The sequence below is a fragment of the Barbus barbus genome (genome assembly GCF_936440315.1).
Source record: "Barbus barbus genome assembly, chromosome: 14".
Lineage (NCBI taxonomy): Eukaryota > Metazoa > Chordata > Actinopteri > Cypriniformes > Cyprinidae > Barbus > Barbus barbus.
Genome location: NC_136742.1, coordinates 22,475,219 through 22,502,255, shown reverse-complemented (window position 1 = coordinate 22,502,255; position 27,037 = coordinate 22,475,219). Strand labels below are relative to the sequence as shown.

Here is a 27,037-nt window from a genome sequence, read left to right as displayed (position 1 = left end):
TAGAGGGATTTTTAAGGGAAACATGAAGAGCTTTGGCAGCCTTCTCCGAACTTTGGCTAACGTTCTGGCTAAGTTGTATTTAAGTTGATGAACACATTTTTTAATTTTTTAAAAGAACATTTGTTCATAGTTATCAAGTGTTTAATAAAGTTCTCCAAAAAAAATAAATGTGACGTGATTTTATTTGTTTGTTTATATAACATTTTTAAAATGTTATTACTTGTTTCAGAACATTCGGAGAACTTTCAGAACTAACGTTCCCATGTTTGCGAAATTATAAAATGTAATGTTCCCTTAATGTTTTCATAAAAATAAAAAAAACATTTTAAAACATTACAAAACTGGATGTTTTAAATATTCAGAGAACATTCTGAATTAATGTTTTTATAACTTAATGGAAACGTTAGCAAAACGTTCTTAGAACATGTTTTTCTTAGCTGGGTAACAGTTGACAGCCATGTATAACTTATGGACAGTTAAGTAGGAATCAGTGCAGGAACAGCAAGTGCACATCATGGCCTCTCTGTGACTTTTAGCCATCGATAAAATGCACTTCCCTTAATCAGTCAGGGAACGGGTCAAAAAGACAAACAGCCAATTGATGGTTGACCTCAAGGAAGGTTGAGGTCAATATGGGGATGATTAGGGGTCAAAGCTGTCAAAGACTGAACTTTAGGCAGATGTAATGGTTTCAGATCACACATGTTTTGACTCTCCCACATTTGTGTCCGTCACAGAGCGGTCCTTTCTGTTTATGCTGAGAGACAGAGTTTCAGTTTCCAGTCATGGCCATCTGCAAAGAGTTTAGGGGACCAGAGACGGATCTGTGTGATGTCATGCACCGATTAGAAAAGACAGAAATTATCCTGTGATCATTTGCTGTCTCTTTCACTGTATGTTTAGCATAAAACTCTACCACTTTCTCTCATTTAACCCATTTCTGATATTTCTAGAATGTTTGTCATGTGCTGTAAACAATATTTTTAGTTCAAGTAAATAATGCTGAAAAATAACCAAAAATTAATTGGTGAGTTTTGGGACAAATGACACATTCAAATCAATGTGCAGTGCAGGTGAGTTGGATTAATGTTGTTTTATCTCACATTTATCTTTGCTGTTTTTAATATTTATGTGATATTATCCAAAACAAGGATATTGGTCTCAAAGATTTACAGAGTAACATTTTAAATCACGTAACATTTTAAAATAATATAAATTCTTTCTTAATACTTGATGTTTATGGGTTACAATAATTACAGATTTTAAGATTTCTATCATTAAAATTCTTATGTGAACAGTGCCTAATTTGTATGCACTGTCCCAACTGGCATGATGTGGCATTGATTGACATAATTAACCTGTGTCTTGTGACTTAAGTTATTAGAGGTCACCAGAACAAGGAGATTTTGGCATGGCTCCTGAGTCTAACTCTGCACTCTGCACTGAATATTTGTGCCCAAACGGCTTGAATTAGCAGTTTTGCTCAGAGACCAGTCCAGGCTCTGATCCAGGACTTCACTGCAAGTCTCCTGTAGGCTACAGCCACCCACAGCACATCTGGCAGAACCTCAGACATACAGCAAAACAAATATCAAGATGAAACAAGGGTAGTTTGTGTAAGAAACTTGAGACAATAAAGAAAGTTCCACAGCAATGCTTTGTAAGAAGAAATAGATGGTAAATAGTTGAGAAAGGCCTGATTTTTATAGAGAAAATGGGTGCATATGTTAGTGTAAGCAAATGAAACAATTTTAGGAATAATTTCATAGGAAATAGATGAAAGCCCCTCCAATGTATTTGCTCAAATCTTGGCGTAAATAATAAAACTAATGTAAATTCTGTCATAATTTACTCACCTTCATGTTGTTCTAAATCCATACGATGTTCTTGCATGGAGTACAAAAGAAGACATTTGGAATCCTTACACAAAAGTGAATTAATCACTTCAGAAAGCAAACAATTTAAGAATAATTTAAGATTATACATGATTAATCCTAAAGTTCTAATCTACATTAATGGTCTGAACAGTTAATGAAAAACATTCTAAAGTGATCATTTAAGTATATTGGAGTGATGTCTGTTTTTGTTTAACTTGTTTAACAGATGCTATGAATCATGAGCCATTTATTGTTTGCACAGATCTTGCTGGTACAAGTAGTAATCGCAAGGAATTTAACAGTTCTAGATCCAATTCCTCTTTCTGATTCTGGTTCCTTAACGATTCCATTACTGATTCTTTTGAATTTGAAGAGAGTCAGTACTAAACTAATTTACAAGAAATCTTGCAAGCCTTAAATACAAATTATTAGTTCATGGAGTCGGACATGATGAAATTCTTAACTTGCAGTTCAGGACGCGAGTCAAATTAATTGAAAAACTGCACCAACTGATTTGTGTGTATTTGTGATTCACTAAAAAGAACTGACTCTGAGTCTTTTGCTCAGGAATCAAACTTCACTAGTTGTGTTGTATGTTTAGAAACAGTTCATAAGACTAATTAGCTTGGGAATTGCACCAAGCACAATTTGTATATAGCAAGGACATCGGTAAAATAGTTCATGTGACATCAGGGGTTCAACCGTAATTTTATGAAGCTACGAGAATACTTTTTGTGTGCAAAGAAAACAAAAATAACAACTTTATTCAATTATTCTTCTCCTCCTCATCCCTGCTGTGGCGCACCGCCATTGTGGAGAGATTATCATGACGTATGCGCTTGCTTCCACAAAAAGTATTCTCGTAGCTTCGTAAAATTATGGTTGAACCCCTGGTGTCACATGGACTACTGATTTACTGATGTTCTTGCTACATTTCTGGACCTTGATCATGGTAATATCCTTGCTGTCTATGGCAGGGTCAGAGAGCTCCCAGATTTGTGTTCCGAAGCTGCACCGAGGTCTTACGGGTTTGGAATGACATGAGGGTGAGTAATTAATGACAGAATTGTCATTTTTGGGTTAACTAACCCTTTAGGTATGCCGTCCTGAAAACTGCACGCACAGAACCATGAAAATCACTAAATCCTTAGCTATATATGTGTGTATATTTGGCTTGCATTTGTTAACATTTCAGCTGCAAAAAAGCCCAGTATGTATATAGTTTTAACACTATTTGTTTGTGGACCAACATAGTTCTTGCATTTGTTCTCCATCTCTCCCAGTGGTCTTCTAAAAGTTCATTAATGAACATCTGGTCATAGTTCTTGAAGTGTACCCATCAGCAAGATGGAATTGGCCCACCCTGAGCCCCCATCAGCAGCTACTCTGTGCCTGCAGCTCACTCACTCCACCTCAAGATGCACTCAACACCAGCCGCAAGGCCTAGAATAGTTTATATGGGATTTTAATGTATTTACTACAGGAGAAACTGGCACAGTCACAGGCACCTTCTTCCATACAAGCATGCCACTGTTGCACACACCCCACCCAACCGCAGCCCACTAATGTGATGAACAGTTACTGTAATGCATTTGTTCTGTTGTTATATTACACACACATACGCCTAGGGGATTTACTGCCTCTATCTACTTTATGAATGTAATTAACCGTTTACAGTTATTTTGCGTTGGAGGAAAGTGCTGCCTGTGTGTTTTGTGGAAGGTTTACAGCAGCGTGAGATGTTGTTGAGTTTTAACAAGAGGCCACAGGCTTTCTTTGATGTGTCAGAAACATGGTGAGCTTGTCCATCACAAGACAGCGGTGTTGATTATGGGTTTGCTTTCCTGTTTTTTACCATCTGAAATCATTTAATTATCCTCACGTAGTGGAGTCGGCCTTGTATGGGACAAAAAAAAAAAACATAACCGCTGTATTAAAACACTTGTTTGGTTCAACCTTCAGCAAAGCAAATGAGCTAAACAACAGCTGTGTATGCAGTTTCAAAACTTACATGTCTGTATGTCAACAGGTTTTCCTCTGTCGATGATACTTAGTTGTAGTTTATGTTAAGGACTAATATGTTTGACTAAGGACAGAACAGACTAAATCAAAACAGGTTAACAAATGTTAGCTGTGCTTATTGTTTTATTTCTAGTGGCCGGTAATGCAATGCTGAATAATATGAGTACACAATGGCTAATATTTCCCAGGACACACTTTACATACACTGTCAGACACAGTGGGTTATATTTTGTCATTTTCATATTACATCCTGTTTGATATTAAAATAACTGAATTAAAACTGGAATAAAAATTTATTAAAACTATATAGATGAACAAAAAAAACCTACTAAAAATGTCAAAATCACACAACAAAATTATTAAAATTCAAATAAAAACAGAAGATATAAAAATAAAAGCTGATTAAAAATGTTAAAAAATGTTATAAAACTAATGATGGCAATCAGTGTAAACTTTTTATCAGACTAACTGCATGATATGCTGACTAATTTTTCATATTATTTTCTTGTTAAATTCATTATATAGCAATATAAAACATTCATGTAAACAACTTAAAAGGTTTCCATCCCTTAGCAAATCCATGGTGAATTTAATCCAAAATTGTGTCCTCTGTTGAGTAAATGTTCATATATGGGTCTCCTTAAATTGTGGGTGGTAAGTAAAATTATTCAGCCCTGGCAGCCATGACAGACATGCTGTCATCATGGTACAGTGTGGAGGATACACGTCAATCAGCCTCCAACCTCTGGCAGTTCTCATTATGTACATTTGCCTGACACTGTCAAGAGACTTTGTGAAGGTAAATTCGTTTTTTTCCCTTGTTAGATACTGGAGAGTTAAAAAGACATGCAGCCAGCGAGGGATCCTGAAAATGTGCTTTTGCTTTAGCTCAGCTGAATTCGAAGAGAAGGCAAACTAAAAGCATCTGTCTTTATTTTAGTGAAAGTTATATGTATACAAAACATGCCTAACTTCACCAATTTTCTTGTGATGTTCTTATAACTGGTTTAAAAGCTAGTAAAATCTCTATAGTGATGACACAATTAATGCTGCTATGGGAGTTCATGGGGCAGTCTAGTTTTTACTTTTACGTTATCAAAAAGAATTGACAAAAATAAAAACAAAAGAAACATGTTAGAAAAATGTTTAAAAAAGAAGTCTGTCAATCAATTATTTTTATTATTGTTTATTATTGTATTTTTATTTTTTAACCACAATTTCATTATATAGTGAGAAGAGAAGGAAAAAATAAAGGGAAAATAATAAAAATGCACAAAATGTAAATTAATTGCAAATTAATATTTGCTGAATGTCCCCAAGACTAAGACAAAAACATTCAATTGACTTTCTAATTAATTTTCTCACCCATGCAATGAATTGCATTAAATTAAAGTGGTGAATTAATTTTTTATAAATTCAAAACATTTATTGCACGGCCACAATAATGTCAAAGATACATATGGTTTGAAATTGCGCAATGGCCTAATATTGCAACATCTAAAATAATTGCAACAGCACAAACAAGTCAATACTAAAAATGGCAAATGAAGCACATTCAGGAACACACACGCATTCAGTAAACAAATTTTGACACTAAATAGGTAAATCATTTCACAACTGACAGTGTGCCCTGAGGGTCCTGTCTATGACGATTCACTTGGAAAAACTTAATTTAGGCACTAATGGGAAGCAAACCTCTCACAGAGTTAATGAGGTTAAGTCACTATTTTCCTTGTTCATTCAGTCCAAATGAAAAATAACCAAGAGTGACAGAAACAGATGGAATCAGATCTCAGTGGCCTGCTGATGAACTGTCACTCAGGAAAAAAAGCACTCAATTTTCACTTCCCGCTCTTCATTTTTCTTCCCTGATGAAGATCTGTCACACACAGCCTCAAAATCACACTTTGAGCATCAGAAGGTCTGTTTGCATGAGAGCAGGAGCAGAGCATGTGTTTGTAGTCGAGTCATATTTGTGTTTTCAGTTAAAAGAGTGAACGAAAGCATGCGAATGTCCATGGTGTGATATTCAAGAGGAGAGATTTTCTCATTGTTTGCCATGTGTGATTACGTCAAAGCAAACTTTAGAGTCACTCAAGAGCCTTGAGGAGTAATTTTTTGGATGTCTGTCCCCTGAGATGTCAGATTGAATAAGATGTCTCCCTGTTGCCTCTCACCACAACAGGAAGGAGAAACTATGCTTTTGCTTTATGTTCATGGGAAAATACTGAGAGAGCACTAGATCTCCAGCAGCCCACGGCTTTCACAGTGCATGTCTGTGACAGCTGTATTGGATTAACTGATTGACTCATTACGGTAACTGCCGAGAAGTGACGGAGTCAGCAAGTAGATAAACAAGGCTCTCTGGAATACTTCCTTCTGATTGGTCAATCACGCCATCCAGCGGCTTGTTTTTTCTTATTAATTTTACCGGCGATCATGGCAACGCTGTACAAATTAAACCAGTGCTACTTTCAAGCAGTGACGGGAGAAAAAAAGCTTTTCAAAACTCTGAATCAATTCAACCAACTGCTTTGCAAAAAGATTCACCATTTAAAGCACTTAAAACATTGCTTCTGGTCAAAACGGTGTAATTGCAAAGTGGACACAACCCAAATGTCCTTTTTTTACAAACCAATTACATACATTTGTAATAAAGTATAACCTATTTAATGTTATCTACAAATAAATAAATACTTTATATTAGGCATTGCTTCATAAGTTTATCATCAGCGCCCTCTAGCAACGAATCATCAGAATTCAAGCTTCGAAACCTAGATATGAATCTAGAGATGAATCCTTATCTAATTAAAAATAAGGAAGTTCGCACCACAACTATAACGATAAAAAAAACACATCCTTGGAATCACTTTTCGAAGGATTTTCTTCAGCTGATGAAAACATTGACAGACAATCAGAATTTAGTCAACTTTAAAGGGGTCATGAACTGAGAAATCAAAGCTCAGAGTTCAGAACTGTCATGTTAGTCTAAAAACAGCTTATATTGAAGCCAAATCTGCCAAAATAACAGGTTGTGGAATGTACAACTCTATGATGACATAGTGTGGCTAAACACCGCCTCTGCAGAAGACGATCAACGCCTGCTTCTACATCACTGCCCGTTTAGCCCCGCCCACTGGTTCGCACATGTAGTGTAAATAACAAGAGAGGCAAATGCAACGAAACTAAACGATAAACTTTATTTGGTGAACTTTATTTTAATGAAGTTACAGATTGTGTCAGTAAGAATTAACTTGGTCCTTTGTCCACTTCGTGTTACCACAGATTCGTTTACAATCAAGACACAATGTGACAGGATTTTCAGAAAGATTGAAACTAAAAGACAATGCTGTGCCGACTATATTGGATTCTATATTGGATCTATTGATCACTATTGCTTTATCTGTTATTACAGATTGTTTGATTTGCACTGAGTATTTATGCGTTTTTAACCTAAATTCCAGCAGCATCCATCTATGCAGGACGTATGTCAAATACACACAACTATTAGCCAGTCATACCAGTGGACATTTACTTCCGAGTCTACAATCTGCCATGTCTATTCAAAGAGAGCTCTCTGATGAGGGGTTTAAAAAACAGGACAGAAAATAGCCTATTGCTTCTTAATTATATTGTTTTTTGATGTAAAAAATCTTGATAACATTATAAGTGGACCTCAGAGAATGGTACAAAATAAAAAAACAAAGGCAGGTCATGACCCCTTTAAAGAGCTCACGCATATGACTGTCTCTGACTGGTGTGGACGCTAATATAGTCATCGTTATTGGTGTGAATGGGCCTTTTCACATTTACCCTAAAAATCTCTTTCCCTCAAACATGTACATGTGCCTTAAATCACTCAGCAAATTGCTTCATTTAACACAGCGTGATATCGTTTAACTCAGATCTGTTTGCTTCTGTCAGCTTTGCTTTGCAATGATGACTCCTGAAGGTCTTTGTCACAATTTACCCTCAACAGCACTAAATGATGAGTAATAAAAATATTTTCTCCCACCACGAGGAGGCTGCCCAGCCGCTGTTTGAAAGGTCTAATATTTTCCAACCCATATGTCCGGTACTTTTTACAGTTGGCGTCAGTGCATAGAGAAGGTCTAAGTGCAGGCACTTTGAAGTGTTTGTGGTGTCGCCACATCTGCCAACAAGATGTGTTTGCGTGGGATATGGAACTGAGTTTAAGCCTGAGGATTCAGGGGTTGTCGGTATCCTTTAACGTCATGTGACAATGAATAACATCTCTTTCCTGGTGAGAGAGACTCATAAACTATGACCATTTGTGTTAAGAATCTGCAGGGTGTCTGCATTTTAATTTGTGTTAATATGATCATTGATCAAGGATTCCGTGGAAGTCATTGACGGGAAGTGACTACATCAATTTCTCCTGACATCATTTGGATTAGCTTAATACATCCTGAGTAATAAAAACTAAAATTGCTCCTGTCAAATTATCCTAAAACATGGGTACGGAAAATGCAGAGAGCTGTCAGTGCAATTTCTCATGCCAGCGAATGTCCTAATCCTTTCACACATTCCAAGTTTGGGATAGGAATAACAAAGAAATTGATTTCAAGGCCGCTTTTAAAACTTCAGGTTCCATTTGGATTTTTAAATATAGTAACTGCTCGAGACCATGTCTGAGGTTCACTAGCGCCAGGCAGAGCCATCACCATATTCCTGTTAACCTCTGCACCCACAATTATGACTACAACAGAAGCTGTAACACAGTTAAATGATGGCAAAACCACAGAAACTGAAGTTTAATCAGGAGTTTATAGAGCCAGTTTCTGCTGTGCCCATATCTGACACACTCCAAAGCATTTTCACAGTTCATTAGAATGACTTTTCCAAAAGCGGTTGGCCTTGGCGTGTTATTTTCCTCTATAGCTTCAGTCTCGCTACCAAGTGCCAATCCCGACAGCAGCTCTGCCATTTGTTACCATTATTAAAGTCATATTTCTCAGCTCGGTTCATAAATCGTACTTGAAATTGGTGAGCGAGCTGCCTGCTCTCTCATTAGCAGGGGCTTTGCTGTGGCCTGGAGACGGCTGTTTGCTTAGAAAGATTCTGCATTCTTTGGTTGGAGCCAACCAATGTGAAATTAATGAAACTGAATCAACATGTTGGGAGTTGTAAATGTAATTGCATTAGGCGTAAATGTACTCAGTGATGTTGGTAACAGCAGATTTTTTTTTTGACCAAAGTGACTTACAGTACATTAAAAGTGCAAATAACTTTGGAAGTTAAAACTTTTATTCAGCAAGGACATTAAACTGATTAAAAGTGACAGGAAAGACTTTTATAATGTTACAAAAGATTTCTATTTCAAAAAATGCTGTTCTATTGAACTTTGTATTCATGAAAGAATCCTTCTTTAAAGAATTATTCTTTGAAACCATCCTGGTGTCTATTTTTGGATCTAATCTTTTTTTTTACTGTGGCAAATGTAAGAGTAACCATATACATCACTGGAATTTGTTAACTAGTAAAATAACATTGAATTTAAATGTATACATCCAAAATTAATTTCCATTCTAAACATTTTGATCACCAGCCGTATTTCCAGCCACTCTTTTTTTTTCTTCCTCCAAACTGTTTTCCTCCCAAAGAAAAATGAATAATAGACTGTTGGCATTATCCCACAAGTTATTATACAAACCAAGCCTGAACCCCCAGTGGGGAAAAATGAGCTCAGCTCCAGAAGATCAAGAAGCAGGAAATACCTGCCGCTACATCCACTCTTTTTTGGTCCTGTTAGATTTAATGGCTCTCTCAGGCTTTCTATATATTTTGTTCTCTTATTTACTTTCTCTCATGGTGATCTGTTCTCACGAGCCAAGCTGCAATGTAGTTCACCACAAAACAATATGAAAAGGAAGAGACTGTTCTCAACAATACCCCCCCCCCCCCCCCCCCCCCCCCCCTTCCTTGTTGTGGAAACCAATAGTGAATCATGAACCTAAATAGCTTTGGAGGAAAATGGTTCAGGCAGGCTCAGTGTGCATGTGAGAGTTATTTTGGCTCATTATTGTGTAATCTGAAAGGTTAGTGAATTGAAACCAGCATGAGCAATGATTCTTCCAAAGCCAGAGAGGAAAAGAAAATGGACGATTATAAGGGTGATTATACAAGTTTTTTACAAACAGCAAAACCAACAGATTACAAGAGACGGATTGTGTTGTTACCCGCTCCTTTGAATCTAATTGGGTGGGTTTACAATTAAACTTTGTACAACGTCATTAAATTAGGTGCTACTTGTAGCTAATTAGCTTGAGTTATTTAATAGGCTTGCACATATAATTTCCTTCCCTTCTTTGTCATCTAATTTAGCTGGAAGATCCTGCAAAGAAGTGAAATAGTGATGGTTTCCTCAAACTTAAACTAGGATATAGCATACTATGATACAGTTCAAGCTCGGGGTTTGAGGAAGGAAGAGGACAAGGTTGGCGTTTGGGAGACTCGGAAGGTTTTATTTATAATAACTCAAAACAAAAAACAAAATAAAGATTGCCGTTCTGCACACAACACAAACGTGCACTCCGTGGGACAGTTTCCTGGGTTCGCCCAGTTAAAACCAGCTTGTCACAGTCCGAGTCTCCTTCCCGTCCGGCTCTCTCTGCCGTCTGTCCACGCCAATCACTGCAATCAGACACAGGTGTTCATCATTTTGCACTTGACCTACTTTCTCACCGTTCGTCTCCCAATGCTCTCTCCTGCTGCCGACTTCGCTGAACCACGCCCCCCTCGCCACATACATTGTAATCCAAAGGTTGCGGGTTCAAGTCTCCGGCCGGCAGGAATTGTAGGTGGGGGGAGTGAATGTCCAGCGCTCTCTCCACCCTTAATACCACGACTGAGGTGCCCTTGAGCAAGGCACCGAACCCCCAACTGCTCCCCGGGCGCTGCAGCATAAAATGGCTGCCCACTGCTCCGGGTGTATGTTCACGGTGTGTGTGTGTTCACTGCTGTGTGTGTGCACGTTGGATGGGTTAAATGCAGAGCACGAATTCCGAGTATGGGTCACCATACTTGGCTGAATGTCACTTCACTTCATCTGCGCCCCCGGCCTGTGGATCACCTTGAATTTAAAGGGCTGTAGTGCCAGATACCAACGGGTGATCCGCGCGTTGGTATCCTTCATGCGGTGGAGCCACTGCAGGGGCGCGTGGTCCAAACAGAGGGTGAATTCCCGCCCCAGGAGATAATAGCGGAGGGTGAGCACTGCCCATCGGATGGCCAAGCATTCCTTCTCAATGGTGCTGTACATTGTCTCCCTCTTAGAGAGCTTCCGATTGATGTAGAGCACTGGCCGCTCCTCACCCTCTATCTCCTGGGACAGAACTGCTCCAAGCCCCCTGTCCGATGCATCCGTCTGCAGCAAGAAGGAGAGAGAAAAATTAGGAGAGTATAACAGCGGTCCGCCACACAGAGCAGCCTTCACCTGGGTAAAAGCCTGCTGACACAGCTCCGTCCACTGGACCGGATCTGGGAATTCCTTTTTAGTGAGGTCAGTCAGCGGGCTGGTGAGGTCCGAATAATCAGGAATAAACCTTCTATAATATCCCGCCAGCCCCAGGAACTGCCTGACCTTTTTGGTCTTGGGTCGCGGACAGGTAGCAATTGCCGCAGTCTTATTAATTTGGGGACGCACCTGACCATGACCCAAGTGGAAACCCAGATACCTGACCTCCACACGCCCAACCGCACACTTCTTCGGATTGGCCGTGAGGCCGGCCCCTCTCAGCGCTCGCAGGACCGCCCGCAGGTGAAGCTGTACAAGTACTTGTACATTGGGAGCAATACAAGTACTTGCTCTCCCGGTCCAAATTTGCGCAACGTGGTACCCCGATTGTACAACTGGCTCTGGGCCTTTCCTGGGCCTGTAACAAATTCTCAATCGAGAGCTGCCCCAAAGTGTGGAGTTTTGTTCTCAGGTCCAGCACATGCTGAATTTCATTTTTGCTATCTGAAGGTCCCTCCTCCCATGTCTCCCTTAGAACATCCAAAACCCCCCGGGGCTGGCGTCCGTACAGGAGCTCGAAGGGGGAAAACCCTGTGGAGACTTGCGGGACCTTGCGTACCGCGAACAAAAGGGGTTCCAGCCATTTGCCCCAATTTTTTGTGTCGACGTGAACGAACTTTCGAATCATGGTTTTCAACGTGCGATTAAATCTCTCCACCAGGCCGTCCGTTTGTGGGTGAAAGACGCTTGTGCGAACGGATTTAATGCCCAATAACTCATAAAGCTTGCATATTGTACGTGACATGAACGCCGTGCCTTGGTCCGTGAGAATCTCTTTCGGGATTCCCACTCGGGAGATTATACGAAACAGTGCCTCCGCTACACTTTTTGCCGAAATGCTGCGGAGCGCCACTGCCTCGGGGTATCGAGTTGCATAATCCACTAGGACCAATGCAAAGCGATGCCCCCGTGCTGACCGTTCCAATGGCCCGATGAGGTCCATACCAATTCTATCGAAGGGGACCTGCACAAGAGGAAGAGGGTGCAAAGGCGCTTTTGGGGAGGCCGGGGGATTCACTAACTGACACTCACGACAAGCCGTGCACCACCTGCGCACGTTCTCGTGAATGCCCGGCCAGAAGAATCGGGTCATTAGACGGTTTAGTGTTGCTGTCTGTCCCAAATGCCCTGCCATGGGATTAAAAATGAGCCTCCTGGAAAAACATTTCCCGGCGGCTTTTAGGCACTAACAGCTGAGTTGTATCCTGCTTTGTTTGAGTGTCTTGGGTCACTTGATACAACCTATCTTTTAAAACAGCAAAATAGGGATATGAAAGGGGTCGTGTTGATTGGAGAGGCTGTCCATCGATGGAATAGACCTGCTCAAAAGCATTTTTTAGCGTTTCGTCCCGAGACTGCTCCACGGGAAAGTAAACACGCTCCGAAAGGATCAGCCTCTCGATTGCGCTCGGTTCCCCTGGCCCCGCCTCGGCCGGTCTCTGTTCAGCCTCCCCCGCCTGCACGGCCAACTCCCCCCCTCGCTTCCCTTCCCAAGCGACATCCGCACACAAATACCCCAATAACTGACTAAACGCTGGCCAATTGGTCCCCAAAATAAGCGGATGTCTGAGGTGCTGGTTAACGGCCACCTCCACATTATGCTCTTGTCCCCAAAATTGGATTGCTAAGAGCATTACAGGATATTTTACCACATCCCCATGTATGCACCACACCTGAACCATGCAGCTCTTATCCAATGCCTCTGGTTGAATTAGGCTTTGATGGATTGAGGTTTGGTTACACCCCGAATCCACCAAAGCCCAATATGTACCCCCCTTAATACTCACAGCTATTTGGTACATGCCAGCTTGATCGGGGGCAGCCTGCGGGCGGTCCGGAACCCGGATCAGTGCCCCCACCTCCATCACCGGGCACCGATCAGTGAAATGCCCTGAGTCCCCGCAATGCCAACAGGCCGGCCCAGACTTCCACGCCGCTCTAGTGGCGGGAAGCCGGTCAAGGTTTTGGCGTGGAGAGAACGTGGGACCAGAATCGGAGGAGCCGGGCCGAGGCGGGTCCAGTCACAAGGACAAATGTCTGACCTCAGCGACCAATCAACCACATCAGGCCAGGTCAAACAGGGTCACATGATCATTGATGAGGCAGCCGTGGTTTGCGGCTGACATTTTAAGGTGACTGTGGCGAAATGCATTCTCCTTAATAGTACCAGTCTGACCGCATTGAGGAACCAGACAATTCGGAAGCATTATAGTGATGTGAACATCCATTTCAAATGTCTGATGATCTTCAACAGGGATTCCCAAACTTTTTTTTGTTTTTGTCAGCTGAACCCCTTTAACCTACAATATTTACCTATATCCTCTTAAATTTTAAGTTAATATTTTAATAATGTAATGAAACATTCACATGTTCTCTGATGTGACATGGAGGAAAGAAAATAAAACTATTTCACGAGTTTGCCTGCCCATTCAGCCCTGCCAGATAATGGTAAACAAACTTGGCTTGCGGTCCGCAAAAGAGTAAGAACAGCTTAATAACAGCTGTAGTAACAGCTGTAAGAACAGCTTAATAACAGCTGTAGTAAATAAAAACCTTTAAAATAGAACTATATGCAAAAAAAAAAAAAAGGTTAATTTTAAGGTTTAAATATTAAGATTGGAAAAACGTTGCCTGGTCTGATGAGTCTCGATTTCTGCTGCGACATTCAGATGGTAGGGTCAGAATTTGGCGTAAAGAACATGAAAGCATGGATCCATTCTGCCTTTTCTCAACGGTTCAGGCTGGTGGTGGTGTAATGGTGTGGGGGATATTTTCTTGGCACACTTTGGGCCCCTTAGTACCAATTGAGCATTGTTTAAACGCCACAGCCTACCTGAGTATTGTTGCTGACCATGTCCATCCCTTTATGACTAAAGTGTACCCATCTTCTGATGGCTACTTCCAGCAGGATAATGCACCATGTCACAAAGCTCAAACCATCTCAGACTGCTTTCTTGAACATGACAATGAGTTTACTTTACTCAAATGGCCTCCACAGTCACCAGATCTCAATCCAATAGAACAACTTTGGGATGTGGTGGAACAGGAGATTCGCATCATGGATGTGCAGCCGACAAATCTCCAACAACTGCGTGATGCTATCACGTCAATATGGACCAAAATCTCTGAGGAATGTTTCCAACACCTTGTTGAATCTATGCCACGAAGAATTAAGGCAGTTCGGAAGGCAAAAGGGGGTCCAACCCGGTACTAGCAAGGTGTACCTAACAAAGTAGCCAGTGAGTGTATATATATATATATATATATATATATATATATATATATATATATATATATATATATATATATATATATATATATATACATACAGTATACAGTGTGTTTAGTGGATTGTCTGTCAACATACCAATTGTTTAGCTGATTAAATATTTTTCTGAAAAAAAAAAAGGAAAAATCGTTCATAAATTCAGTATGGTGTCTAGCCTGATTAGGGTCTACGGAATATCTTCTTTCTACTAACTAAAATGGTAATCTTAGATAAATCTTTACAAAAATTATTTAAAATGACTGTCAGTGGAATAACATAAGCACAGTTCAAAAACGTAATAATATTAAATTCATTAAATGTGCAAAAATAAATGATCACAGTTATGTTTGGGGTAACAACCCTGTTATACAATCCAGATTTTAATCATATTTCCAAAATATTCCCCATTGGTCGTCCTAGCTGTTAGCCCCACCCCGAACATATGCCATTGGTTGAGCCAATGTTGCATGCTTCAACAAAGGCTCAAAGCTTTGACAGAGGGTGTAGAGAACCAAAAAACTGTTCCTTAAAATGCACTTCTGTGTCATCTTCCATCATCTGTGTCACAAATAAAACCTGTGCAAAGAATCATAGGATCGAAAGTGTTTATTAGTTGTACCCTTTAAAATCCTTCATTCCGAAGGGCCCTTTGAAATTGAGCACTTCGGTTTGGAAAGACCCTTCATTATCGTGGCTATGATTATTCTCATTCCGAAGTGCCCTTCGCAGGCAAATTGATCCTGTTTGGTACGCAGCGACAGTGCTTGCACAGTTTTGGGGGAATCTACAAATTTAGGCTTACTTATCTCTGCAGATTGTCCTACCAGAAACCTTAAAATACTATATTCCATCTAAATCCATCATGTTGATGTAATTTGTCAGAGTTTGAACAGTTTGGAGATCAAATTAATGTAATCAGCAGTACATGATAGGGGGCAGTGCATATCTGAATAAACTATTGAATATCAGCATGGCCTATAAAAAGTATGTGTAACTGAGCTCTGGCCTTTGAGCTGACATGTTGACAGCCCGTACCAGACAACACGTTGTGAACGTTTATGGTTGTAACTCTGTCACTCTCCTGGCAGGGACCAGCCCCAAATCATCACGATCCTTCATAATGATTTAAAGCGAATATTTTGAGACTTAAAAGCACTTTTTATTATTTTTCTTTTCTCAATCCCAAACCGTAATATGTCAGTCGGTTGTATCACATTTCAAAACCCTGAGGACCAATTTTCTTGGTATCAAGCCTGTAGTTATGAGACTTTGAGGTTAAAGTCATGTTACGAAAGGCACAAATTCTTATTAAATTCGATTGAAATTAGATTTGAAGCAACTTGCATACACTTTGACACCACAAATGAGCATTCATCTTTTTGAAAAATGAGAAATAATTGTTAAATAAACCTGAAATTTGATGTCGCTGTCCACTGCCAGCTCTAGGCACAGGATCATTTGTCGATAATTACTTGTGTCAGTGCAACACTCCCAGTTGTCTGTCAATGTTATGTTTGACTCTCTGCGCCTGGAGCTTGGCCCAATTCAGCTCTAATATGACCAAATTTATTAATGTTATTTCTGTTAATACAGACTATTAGCTGCCAGACTGCTTGTGAAGGAAACAAGAAAGATTAGACTTGATAGCAGAAACTGCTAGGTACGCTAACCATTTCTGAATAGGCGAATAGACATTTGGCTGCTATTTACATAGATTTATGAAAGAAATATGACTGAGGGTATTTTGAACTTTAAAAATGTATTTGCAAAATCCCATGAGTGCAAGGAATTCGCTTGGTAAAGAACCAGTGTAGATCATTCAAAAACATAACAGGCTGACTGCATTGCGTGCTGTGAGTGTTTGTGCTTTTTTTTCTTGACAAACCGCCTATTCACAGGGAAAAGGACCTGCTTGAATTTTTACACTGCACTGCTCAAGACATCTTTGTGAGGATTATATGCTGAATATTTGAGGTGACTTGCTGATGCTCTTTATGCAGACACGTTTTGACAGATTTGGACAGAGCCCAAGGCAGATACAAAAGAGTAGTCTGTCAAAACCAGGGATAATTCCCTTCCTCTCTACAAAGACACCATCTGAGAGCAATTTACCTAAACAGTGTGGTTTTTCATAGTTTGGGGAATACAATGAAGTTTTGAACTTGTTGACATTATTTATCCCTCAGTTCTTTAAATATGTGAAGAGAAGTTCTGCTTTCAAAGACACCAAGAATACTTCAAGGAAATATGCAACTAATGCTCATTATCATATCTTTTTATAAGCAAGCTAAAAGGTCCTCTAGAACTGTAAGTCATTTTAGATTTTGCCCATTTTGCTTGTAAAAGTAATGAAAGCATTGTCGTTTTAAGGACATAATTCTCCCACAACTTAAAGGGTTACTCCACCCCAAAATGAAAATTTTGTCATTAATCACTTACCCCATGTCATTCCAAACCCGTAAAAGCCTCGTTCGTCTTCGGAACACAAATTAATATATTTTTAATGCATCCTGACAGCTCTCTGACCATCCCATAGACAGCAATGTGGTTTTTAACACAATCAACATCCAGAAACGTTGCAAGGAGATAAATAAAACAATTATTATAAAATAATCCATGTGACATCAAGGGTTCAACCGTAATTTTACGAAGCTACGAGAATACTTTTTGTATGCAAAGAAAACAAAAATAACGACTTTATTCAACAGTTCGTCTCCTCTGCGTCAGAACAGCACCATTTTGGAGAGTATCCACTGGACGTGAACTGCGTATGCTGTTCTGTGTCAGCCGCATACTGGATGCGCTGTTTTCGTTCAAATCAAAGCATAAATATACATCGATGACGTATCCGTGTGGTGCGGCTGACACAGAACAGCGTACGCAGTTCGCATCCAAAACGCTGACGGATTATTTTACCGATCTCCATGCTACGTTTCTACGTTGATTGTGTTAATTACATTGCTGTCTATGGGAGGGTCAGAGAGCTGTCAGAATGCACCAAAATATCTTCATTTGTGTTTCGAAGACGAACAAAGCTTTTATGGGTTTGGAACGACATGGGGGTAAGAGATTAATGACAAAGTTTTCATTTTGGGGTGGAGTAACCCTTTAAAGCATTTGAGAGACATCACCAATGTCTCTGAAAAATGTTTCAATGACTTATTGCTTTATGATGTATTGTTGTAAAAACAAGAAATGGCACTTATACAGTTTTTAAAAATGTATTAATATTTCTGTACTCTAAACAACAAAAAATGACACAATGGCGGCAACACTTAATTCTGTCAGTTGCATTACACAACAACAACAGCATTATTTTTTTGTAAAAAATAAATAAATAATTTATTTGACTTTATAATACTACAATAAATGTACAAAATACTAAATCTTTTTAAAAGGGCGATACAATTATATACATCTATCTGTTCCATTTCAACAAAAATGGAAATTATATATTTAAAAAAATCTGCCAAAATGCCATGTTTGCACTTCCACATGTTCTTAACCATACATGTATATGAAGTAGAAACATAATAGACTGTTTATATTGCTTTTCAAAACTGCAAAAGTTACTTGAAAGATGGAAACTGGATGGTTATTGGTAAAAAAAAAGATCCACAGATTTCCATATCCTGAAATCACTACAGTTTGACATATAAGCTGGTAAATGGAATAAAAAAATAAAAATTGTATGGTTTTATAATATATACTATACAGAAGTACATGTAAAACATATCCATCTAAAAAAAATTATTTCCTTTAGCGCATGGCAATCAGCCATACAGGCACGATAGCCTCTGGAAAGCCTTCCTGCCTTTCCACGTCCAGTATGGTAAGGCCTGCTGTCTGAATGATGTTCTTCATGATGTCCAGGTGGCGAATGATGCTGCTGTCAATGGGGTCCAGCTTGCATCCCTGCCGTGCCATGTTATCCTTAATGATGATCACACCGTTGGGCCTCAGGCTCTGCTTAGCACGCATTAAAAACTCCATCAGGTCCTTATCAGTTAGATGACCTGAGAAATTTAAAATGGTTGATGAATCATGTAATTCTTGACAAAAAGAGAGTGTGTACATTTCAAAATGTCCACAGTCCAAAACTCATTTAGCAGATACTGTTTATGCAAAGCTGAGCAACAGCTGTATAAAGTCCAGAATTCTTTAGATTTTATATTATATATACAGTGGCGCAAATAAGTATTTGATACACTGCCGATTTTTCACGTTTTCCCACTTACAAAGAATCGAGAGATCTGTAATTTTCATCGTAGGTACACCTCAACTGTGAAAGACAGAATATTTAAAAAAATCCAGAAAATCACATTGTAAATTGTGAAAACTTCCATTTTATAGCATTAAATAAGAATTTGATCACCTACCAACCAGCAAGAATTCTGGCTCTCACAGACCTGTTAGTTTGTCTTTAAGAAGCCCTCCTATCCTCCACTCATTACCTGTGTTAATTGCACCTGTTTGAACTCGTTACCTGTATAAAAGAAACCTGTTCACACACTCAATCAATCAGACTCCAACCTCTCCACTATGGACAAGACCAAAGAGCTGTCTAAGGACACTAGGGACAAAATTGTAGACCTGCACAAGGCTGGGATGGGTTACAGGACAATAGGCAAACAGCTTGGTGAGAAGGCAACAACTGTTGGTGCGATTATTAGAAAATGGAAGAAATTCAAGATGACTGTCAATCTCCCTGGACTGGGGCTCCATGCAAGATCTTGCCTCGTGGAGTATCAATGATCCTGAGAAATGTGAGGGATCAGCCTAGAACTACACGGGAGGACCTGGTCAATGACCTGAAGAGAGCTGGGACCACAGTCTCAACGGTTACCATTAGTAACACACTACACTGTCATGGATTAAAATCCTGCAGTGCGTGCAAGGTCCCCCTGCTCAAGCCAGCACATGTCCAGGCCCATCTGAAGTTTGCCGAAGACCATCTGGATGATCCAGAGGAGGCATGGGAGAAGGCCATGTGGTCAGATGAGACCAAAATATAACTTTTTGGTATAAACTCCACTCGCCGTGTTTGGAGGAAGCAGGATGAGTACAATCCCAAGAACACCAACCCAACCGTGAAGCATGGGGGTGGAAACAACATGCTTTGGGGGTGCTTTTCTGCAAAGGGGACAGGACGACTGCACCGTATTGAGGGGAGGATTGATGGGGCCATGCATCGTGAGATTTTGTGCAACAACCTCCTTCCCTCAGTAAAAGCATTGAAGGTGAGTCGTAGCTGGGTCTTCCAGCATGACAATGACCCCAAACACACAGCAAGGGCAACTAAGGAGTGGCTCCGTAAGAAGCATTTCAAGGTGCTGGAGTGGCCTAGCTAGTCTCCAGACCTGAACCCAATAGAAAATCTATGGAGGGAGCTGAAACTCTGCATTGCCCAGCGACAGCCCCAAAACCTGAAAGATCTGGAGAAGACCTGTATGGAGAAGTGGGCCAAAATCCCTGCTGCAGTGTGTGCAAACCTTGTCAAGAACTACAGGAAACATCTGACCTCTGTAATTGTAAACAAAGGTTTCTGTACCAAATATTAAGTTCTATTTTTCTATTGTATCAAATACTTATTTCATGCAATAAAATGGAAATTAATTATTATTATTATTATTATTATTATTATTATTTTTTTTTTTATATTCTGTCTTTCACAGTTGAGGTGTACCCACGATGAAAATTACAGATCTCTCGATTCTTTGTAAGTGGGAAAACTTGAAAAATCGGTAGTGTATCAAATACTTATGTGCCCCACTGTATAACTACTTGTTGAGTCCCTTAGTCTTAGGTCTTAAAACATCTGTCACCAACAGTAATTCATGTACTATTCAAAGTCTTTATATGGTTTGAAGCAGTTTCATATAGATATCTGTGCCGTTGGTGTCAAATGTACACAGACTGCAGTGAGGGAGATGAAACTGTATCCTGAAACAAAAGACTCTGACTAGCATTCAGCTGCTCTCATTACAGCAAATGGGCAAAGATAGCCTGCACCTACTAAAATAAGCAAATGTAGGTGGGCGGATAACACAGGTAAAATTAAAGTAGTAACTGCAGACAAAACATTACTGTAAAATATGTCACATAAAATAATCCATGAAAACAATCCATCCACTCACAGGCAACCCATTGCAGCCAGATGACATCGTATCTCTTTGTAGGTGGGGTAAATTCCTGCAGATTGTAAAGGTAGTAGGCCTCCACTCGGTCTGCGTAATCTCCGAGGTAAACCTCATGAGCGTGGAGGATGAACTCTTCCATCATGTCAAGCATCTCCATGGATTCAAACACAGGAAACAGAACTCCTTTAGACACCCTCCCGATTCCACAGCCGCAGTCTAGTGCCCGCTTGGTGCCAGCCTTTCCTGGACCCTATTGAGATTATAAATAATAATAAAAACACAATAAATGATTAATATAATTTTTTCCCACTTTTTTTTAGAATTATGAGTGGTAGTCCAGGTTCAGGGTCAAAGTTTCAGCAGAACAGCTGAACACTATTTATGAAGCTAATGCTATTTGTCAACTTAGATGTGTTAATTAACCACATGTTCAAATAGTGGTATAGAGACAGCTGGGTTATTCTGATCTTGAGGTCTTGCTATCTAAAGAATATGTAAGCAGATCGAAAAGGCAATATGCAATTAAAAATGATTGCCTGCTGTCGCTCCCTAGTGAAAAAGTAAAAGATTTAAAATGCATTTATTTCATACTTAGTATATTAGTTCAAATCTATTATATTTACTGACATACTGCTCAAGACTTTGTTTGTAGTACTACTTGTGCACAATGCATATTTCTTAATATTAAGCCTAAAATGTGTTTTAATGTCATTTTAAATACATTTTAGTATATTTATTTTCCACTAGGGCTTTGTCTGATATTTATAAATAAGATATATATGAACTGATTAACTCTTTGATGTATTAAAAACAAAAATTTGAAAAAATTGGTGTTGAAAAGATTATCGCTCAGAAATTGTTAGTAAATTTCACATTAATTGCATAAAAATGCCTAAAAAGTATTTTCTTGTAAAGGATAAATCCAATAATCTTTTTTTATTCACTTATAAAAATATATTTTAAGTTTATTTCAAATGTGAATAATACACAATCAGTAAGAAAGAGAAAATAAAAATTACATACAACAAACTTCTTCAAGAACTGTCTTGAGCCTTCAAGGTCGATCTCTGATATCTCCACAAAATCTCCCATCATGCCCTCCTCTGATGCCGGGACATCCTTGTAGAAGTTCTGTGCTCTGTAGTAAAACTGCTTCTCCCCTTTAATGTACTCACAAGTCACAGCATAGAGTTTCACTGTAGGGAAATAAACATATAGACACAAAAAAACAAGAGAGAGAAACAAGCCATTGATTTAATTACTAGAAATCTAATATTGTGTTGTAGTTGAAATATAAAGGTCAGCTGTGGGATCAAAGCATCTCAAGGGGAAATGTACAGTTATGATATGAAGTTTCACAACAACACAACTTCTCACAACATTTAGTCATAAAAAAGTTTTTGAAAAGTACCGGTTATTAATAGCATTTGTTTATGCAATTTACAAGATTTTTTCTTTCAGCAAATGTGATTGAAGCATCAAGATACTGTTAGTATTGACAATGTTGTACTACAGTGCAAAGGAATGATTTATTGTAGGCACATTTAGAGTTTAGATGAAGCAACTCAACATACGATACTCTGTCAGCATCAGTCTAATGTCACATTATTAAGTTTAGCCGGAGCATCTGCTCTCTTGAATGGCTGGTTACTTAAAGGACAGACCAGTTATTAAGTCAAAGCATGCTTGGAAAGTTCGAGTCAAACATCGGATCACTAGACGATTAGCGGGAAGACCTTGCTGAAGGGTGATAGGTGAGAGAACTGGCAGGGTGAGTGGACTGTGATACTGAAATTGTGAGCAGGGTTTGATATGTGAACCACAAGTTTACTAGTTCAAAGTCAAAAATAGTAACACGCCCAGTGATTCCCTGTGGACTATTTTATTTTTGTCCTGTATATTTTTGTTGGCCCTCTTTATAGGCTGGTTTAACACTCACTCATCTGCTTTGCCTTATTGGTCATGAGGCAACATTAAAACAACCTGCTATATTAGGAAACATTTCAGCCAAAACAAGACATTGATTCTCCTTTTTCTCTGAGATAGTTCACCCAAAAAATGCTAATTCTGTCATCCATTTACTCACGCTCATATCATTCCAAACATTTTCTACGGAACATAAAATATGATATTTTGAAAAATGTCTGTTTATTTATTTATATTTTTTTATTATTTCATTCATTCATTCCATACAATGGAAATTAATGTAACCAAAAATATATATATTTTTTTTCTTCTTTTTGTTCCACAGTGAAGAACATCATAAAGATTTAGAAGAACATGAGGGTAAGTAAATGATAACAGAATTTTTACGTTTGTGTTCCCTTTTGGTCTTAAATGCAATTGATGTCATTTATGATGCACTCAAAAATATTTTTGCTCCTACTGATTAATTTTATTATAATTTATTACATGAATACATCATTTATTACATGAATTTCACTGACACTAACGTAACTTTGCTGTAATTGGGCTGGGCATTTGCAGTTTCCAGTATGCTAGTAGGGTAAATGTGCTTTTTTTTGTGGGGGGTTTTCTTCCCACCAATACACTATATAGGGTTAAAAACTACATTTGTAAAAACTAGCTAGCTTTTAGTTACTTGCAAGTTACTTTTTTGAGTAAAGTTCACAGTTTAAAATTTAAGAAACACTTTTTCAGTAAGTTTCTTTTCACCTCAAATTATTATTCCTTTACATATCATTTAACACCAACTGTTCTTTATTTAATAAAGAGGATTTCCCCCCCTATGTTGTTGTACATGAGTCAAGGCCAAGGGTAAAACCGGTTGCTCTCTGTGATTTTTTTATACCAGACCAAACTCTTAACAACACAAGTAGTTGTGATTGAGTCTGTTAAAAGAAATCCAGCCTCTGAATCCAACCGGTAACTCACAGGAACACTGACAGACTCATTTAATTGTTTCCACAGTTTACATACCCAACATCTGATAAACTGTGTGGACAAGTAGAAATATAAGCTAACATTTATCAGACAAAGACCACTGTCAACAACACAACAAAACTACTTATGAACTCCATATCATCGTATAATATTCATGGCTGTTTCAAGTAGAACATTTGCTTAGTTTTGTTTTTATGTTAATGGCTCAGTATCTTTAACACACAACTACCAAAGCCTTTCAATACTTTGAAATATGCTGTTATTGCTGCTAATGCACCAACATAGTAAAGTCACAGCTGACATTTTATTATTCAGTAAAAAATTTTAAGTATGCAGCATGCATATACATGTGATGCAATGCTTAAAATAGTCACATTACTCTGTACACTGTTTAGTATGTACTGTATACTGTTAAGTGAAAATCGATTGTTCCTATTGGATATTGTGGTTTAGGCATAGCTGTTCGACATTATCTTCTCAAATTTGCAAAGGTAATTTTGAAGCAGCTTTAACGGGGACAGATATGTCAATAACATGAATATTAGTGGATGCAGACTAAATATTTTTTATGGATTTGGTCTGACACAACTCCATACTCCAAATGTCTGCCTTAAGGTTCTCATCACAACAACATTGCAGGAAAACCTCAAAGGGTCATAATTCATAATTAATTGTGCGACCCACTCCCACATCTTACCCAGAGGAATCTGCTCCAGGAGGTACAGGTAGCTGCCAAAGAACTCCTTCCTCAGAGTATTGTGCAAGTGGAAAGACATACTGTGCTTGCACATCTCATCATCCGTCTTCGCCCAGCGGTCTCGGAAAGCTTGATGCGTCCCGCTAAACTCCATAATGGAGGTGGAATCAGACATTCTGAATCTTCTGCAAAGTGGCTCAAAGCGTGTGTGATAATGCGTAGCTCAAGATGTCTCTGGAAGAAGTTCTGAAGACACCACGGTGCTGCTATATCTGTAGGAGGCCTCTGGTTACTGACCGGTTGAGCATTCTTTTCTCAGCAGGGTGCTTAAAACTACCACATCTTATCAGATCACCTGCTTTAGGCCTGGGGAGGTGGAATGAGAAAGGGATGGGTAAGATTGCCTCAGAAGAGGGGTGGTGCCTTCTTCTCCAGTTCCAGAAGAAGCTCCTTCTCTTACGTTCCATAGACACATCCAGAATGGCATATTAGTGCATACCAACACATGAACCAGAGAGTCATGCATTCATTCACAGCTACTGACAAGTGGCTTATGTAGTGGCTATTCTTAGTACAGCCTTCTCATGTTTGTATACACAGTATTGGTGGTAAGTTCACAGTGGTGAGAAAAGATTAAAGACAGATCTAATCTGAACATGCTGTTGCTGCTTACGGTCTGCATGCATTGACATAAGCTACAATAGTGACACAATTGCTAAAAAAAACACGGTTTTTAAAGTTACACATATAAATTGTGTGAAAAAAGCATAGATAGGGAAAGAGAGAGAGAAATAAGATACATAATATATCAGGCCTTTCATCTTTAGTCATGTCAGCTCATGGGCCATGTGTTACTCATTTGATTGCAGTTTGAAATTTAGATAAATTGCCAAATGATCATCACCTTAGTGTATGTGATATTCAGTGAACCAAAACTGAACCAGTGCTTAAATTGGAAGTGCATGCTCAATGCAATTAGAGAAGACTGTTTATAAATAATGCAGGTCCTAAAGTTGGTCCAAAAAACCTTATTAATAAATGTTTCAAACATTTAGTTTGAGTTTTTTTTTATCTAATAGATTTCACCATGCTTCCCTAGCTGATTCATCACAGTATAAGACCATTTTTTTAATTATAAGTTTTCTGAAATGTTATGTTTAAATATACAAATTATGCATTATTTAATTGAAAATGCATTCATTAAAAAATAAAAAATCTGAACATTGGATAAAGCCAGGCTCAAAATTATTGTCTTGTTTTTATTTAGGCTATCTATTACAATTAAGTGTTTTTGATTTTCAATATACCTTTTTTTTACTATAGCTGGCAACAGCCAGAAATACAAATTTCACCATGTTTTTAGGAGTTAAAGGTTATATAAATCAGGTGAATGATATATGAACAACTATGTTTGGTGTAAAGTACAAGTGCTACTGAAGTGAAGATGTCTTGCCCAGCACATGAGAAAATGGCCCTTAAAGATATGCATTGTAATTGAAATCTACAGAGGCAAATATAGGCATATAAAATGTAACAAAACACTCAAATGTGTTCTAAAATTTCTAAAACTGTTCTAACAAGACATATCAAAACAAGACATGAATAAAATACTGGGTTGATGTATTCTGTATTCTTACCAGAGGCGGACAGGCTAGTGGAGTATTTTACTCTGCTTTAAAAGTACTTTTCAAGTGCCTGTACTTTATCAGTGTTTTTCTTTAGAAAACTTCTTCACAACATTCCAAAGCATAATATTGTACTTTTTACTGCACTACATTTCATATTAAATATCATTTAATACTTAAGGGGAGACACTGCAGGCAAAAAAATGCACTTGTCAAATTTGAGATTTTGGGCTTTTTGGTTTTTCATAGTGTTTTTTAAGACTAGTGGAAAGAAAACATCCAAAAGACACTGTTAAGTGTTTCTTTTATAGCACTTTATCTATTTGTGTCAATAGATTTAAATTACAATACATATTTTTAAAGGCCGTTTTCTCTCCTACATTGAGCCACATATCTCCACTTCAGTAGCACGCCACTTACACACACCACACTTTACATTGAAGGTTTTTACAGAGGGATTTGTTCATATATAATTTGCTTGATTATATACAACATTTTATTCTATTTTAACTGTATTGTTTTCTGTCTGATAAAATTAAGTATTTTCTGAATTATGGAGTGACAAAATGAGATACCCAAAATTCCCTCTATAAAAACAATTTTTGACTCTAATATGTGAAAAAAATGAAATAAGAATTTTGAAACCAACTTCATCCAGTGTTTAGATTTTTGTTCTAGAAATGTATGCAAATTAGCGCATATTTCATTAAATAATGCCTCATTTGCATATTTAAACCTAACATTTTAGAAAGCTTGTAATACAAAAAATGTTTGCAATTATCAATGTAATCAATCAACTAGATAAGTAAGGTGATAACTATTAGTTTTTTTGTTTTTTTACCCTATTCACCCGCAGTGTCTCACCTTAATTACATTAGAAATATATTACTTTCTTACTTTTACTCAAGTAAAAATAATTCAAAGATTTACTTGAGTACAAGAAAGTACTACATTTTTAATGTTCTTA

The 27,037-nt window shown here is 38.4% G+C and overlaps 1 protein-coding gene across 1 annotated transcript; it reads right to left on the bottom strand.

Annotated features, from left to right (window-relative positions):
• Positions 1-18,463: 18,463 nt before the first annotated feature.
• LOC306880330 (N-terminal Xaa-Pro-Lys N-methyltransferase 2) lies at positions 18,464-24,620 on the bottom strand (the record flags this gene model as incomplete). The annotated part of the gene is made up of 4 exons (XM_079433808.1): positions 18,464-18,720; positions 20,842-21,094; positions 21,868-22,040; positions 24,446-24,620. 4 exons carry the CDS (start codon positions 24,618-24,620, stop codon positions 18,464-18,466), a joined length of 858 nt encoding a protein of 285 aa, XP_079289934.1.
• Between the last annotated feature and the right edge of the window lie 2,417 nt (positions 24,621-27,037).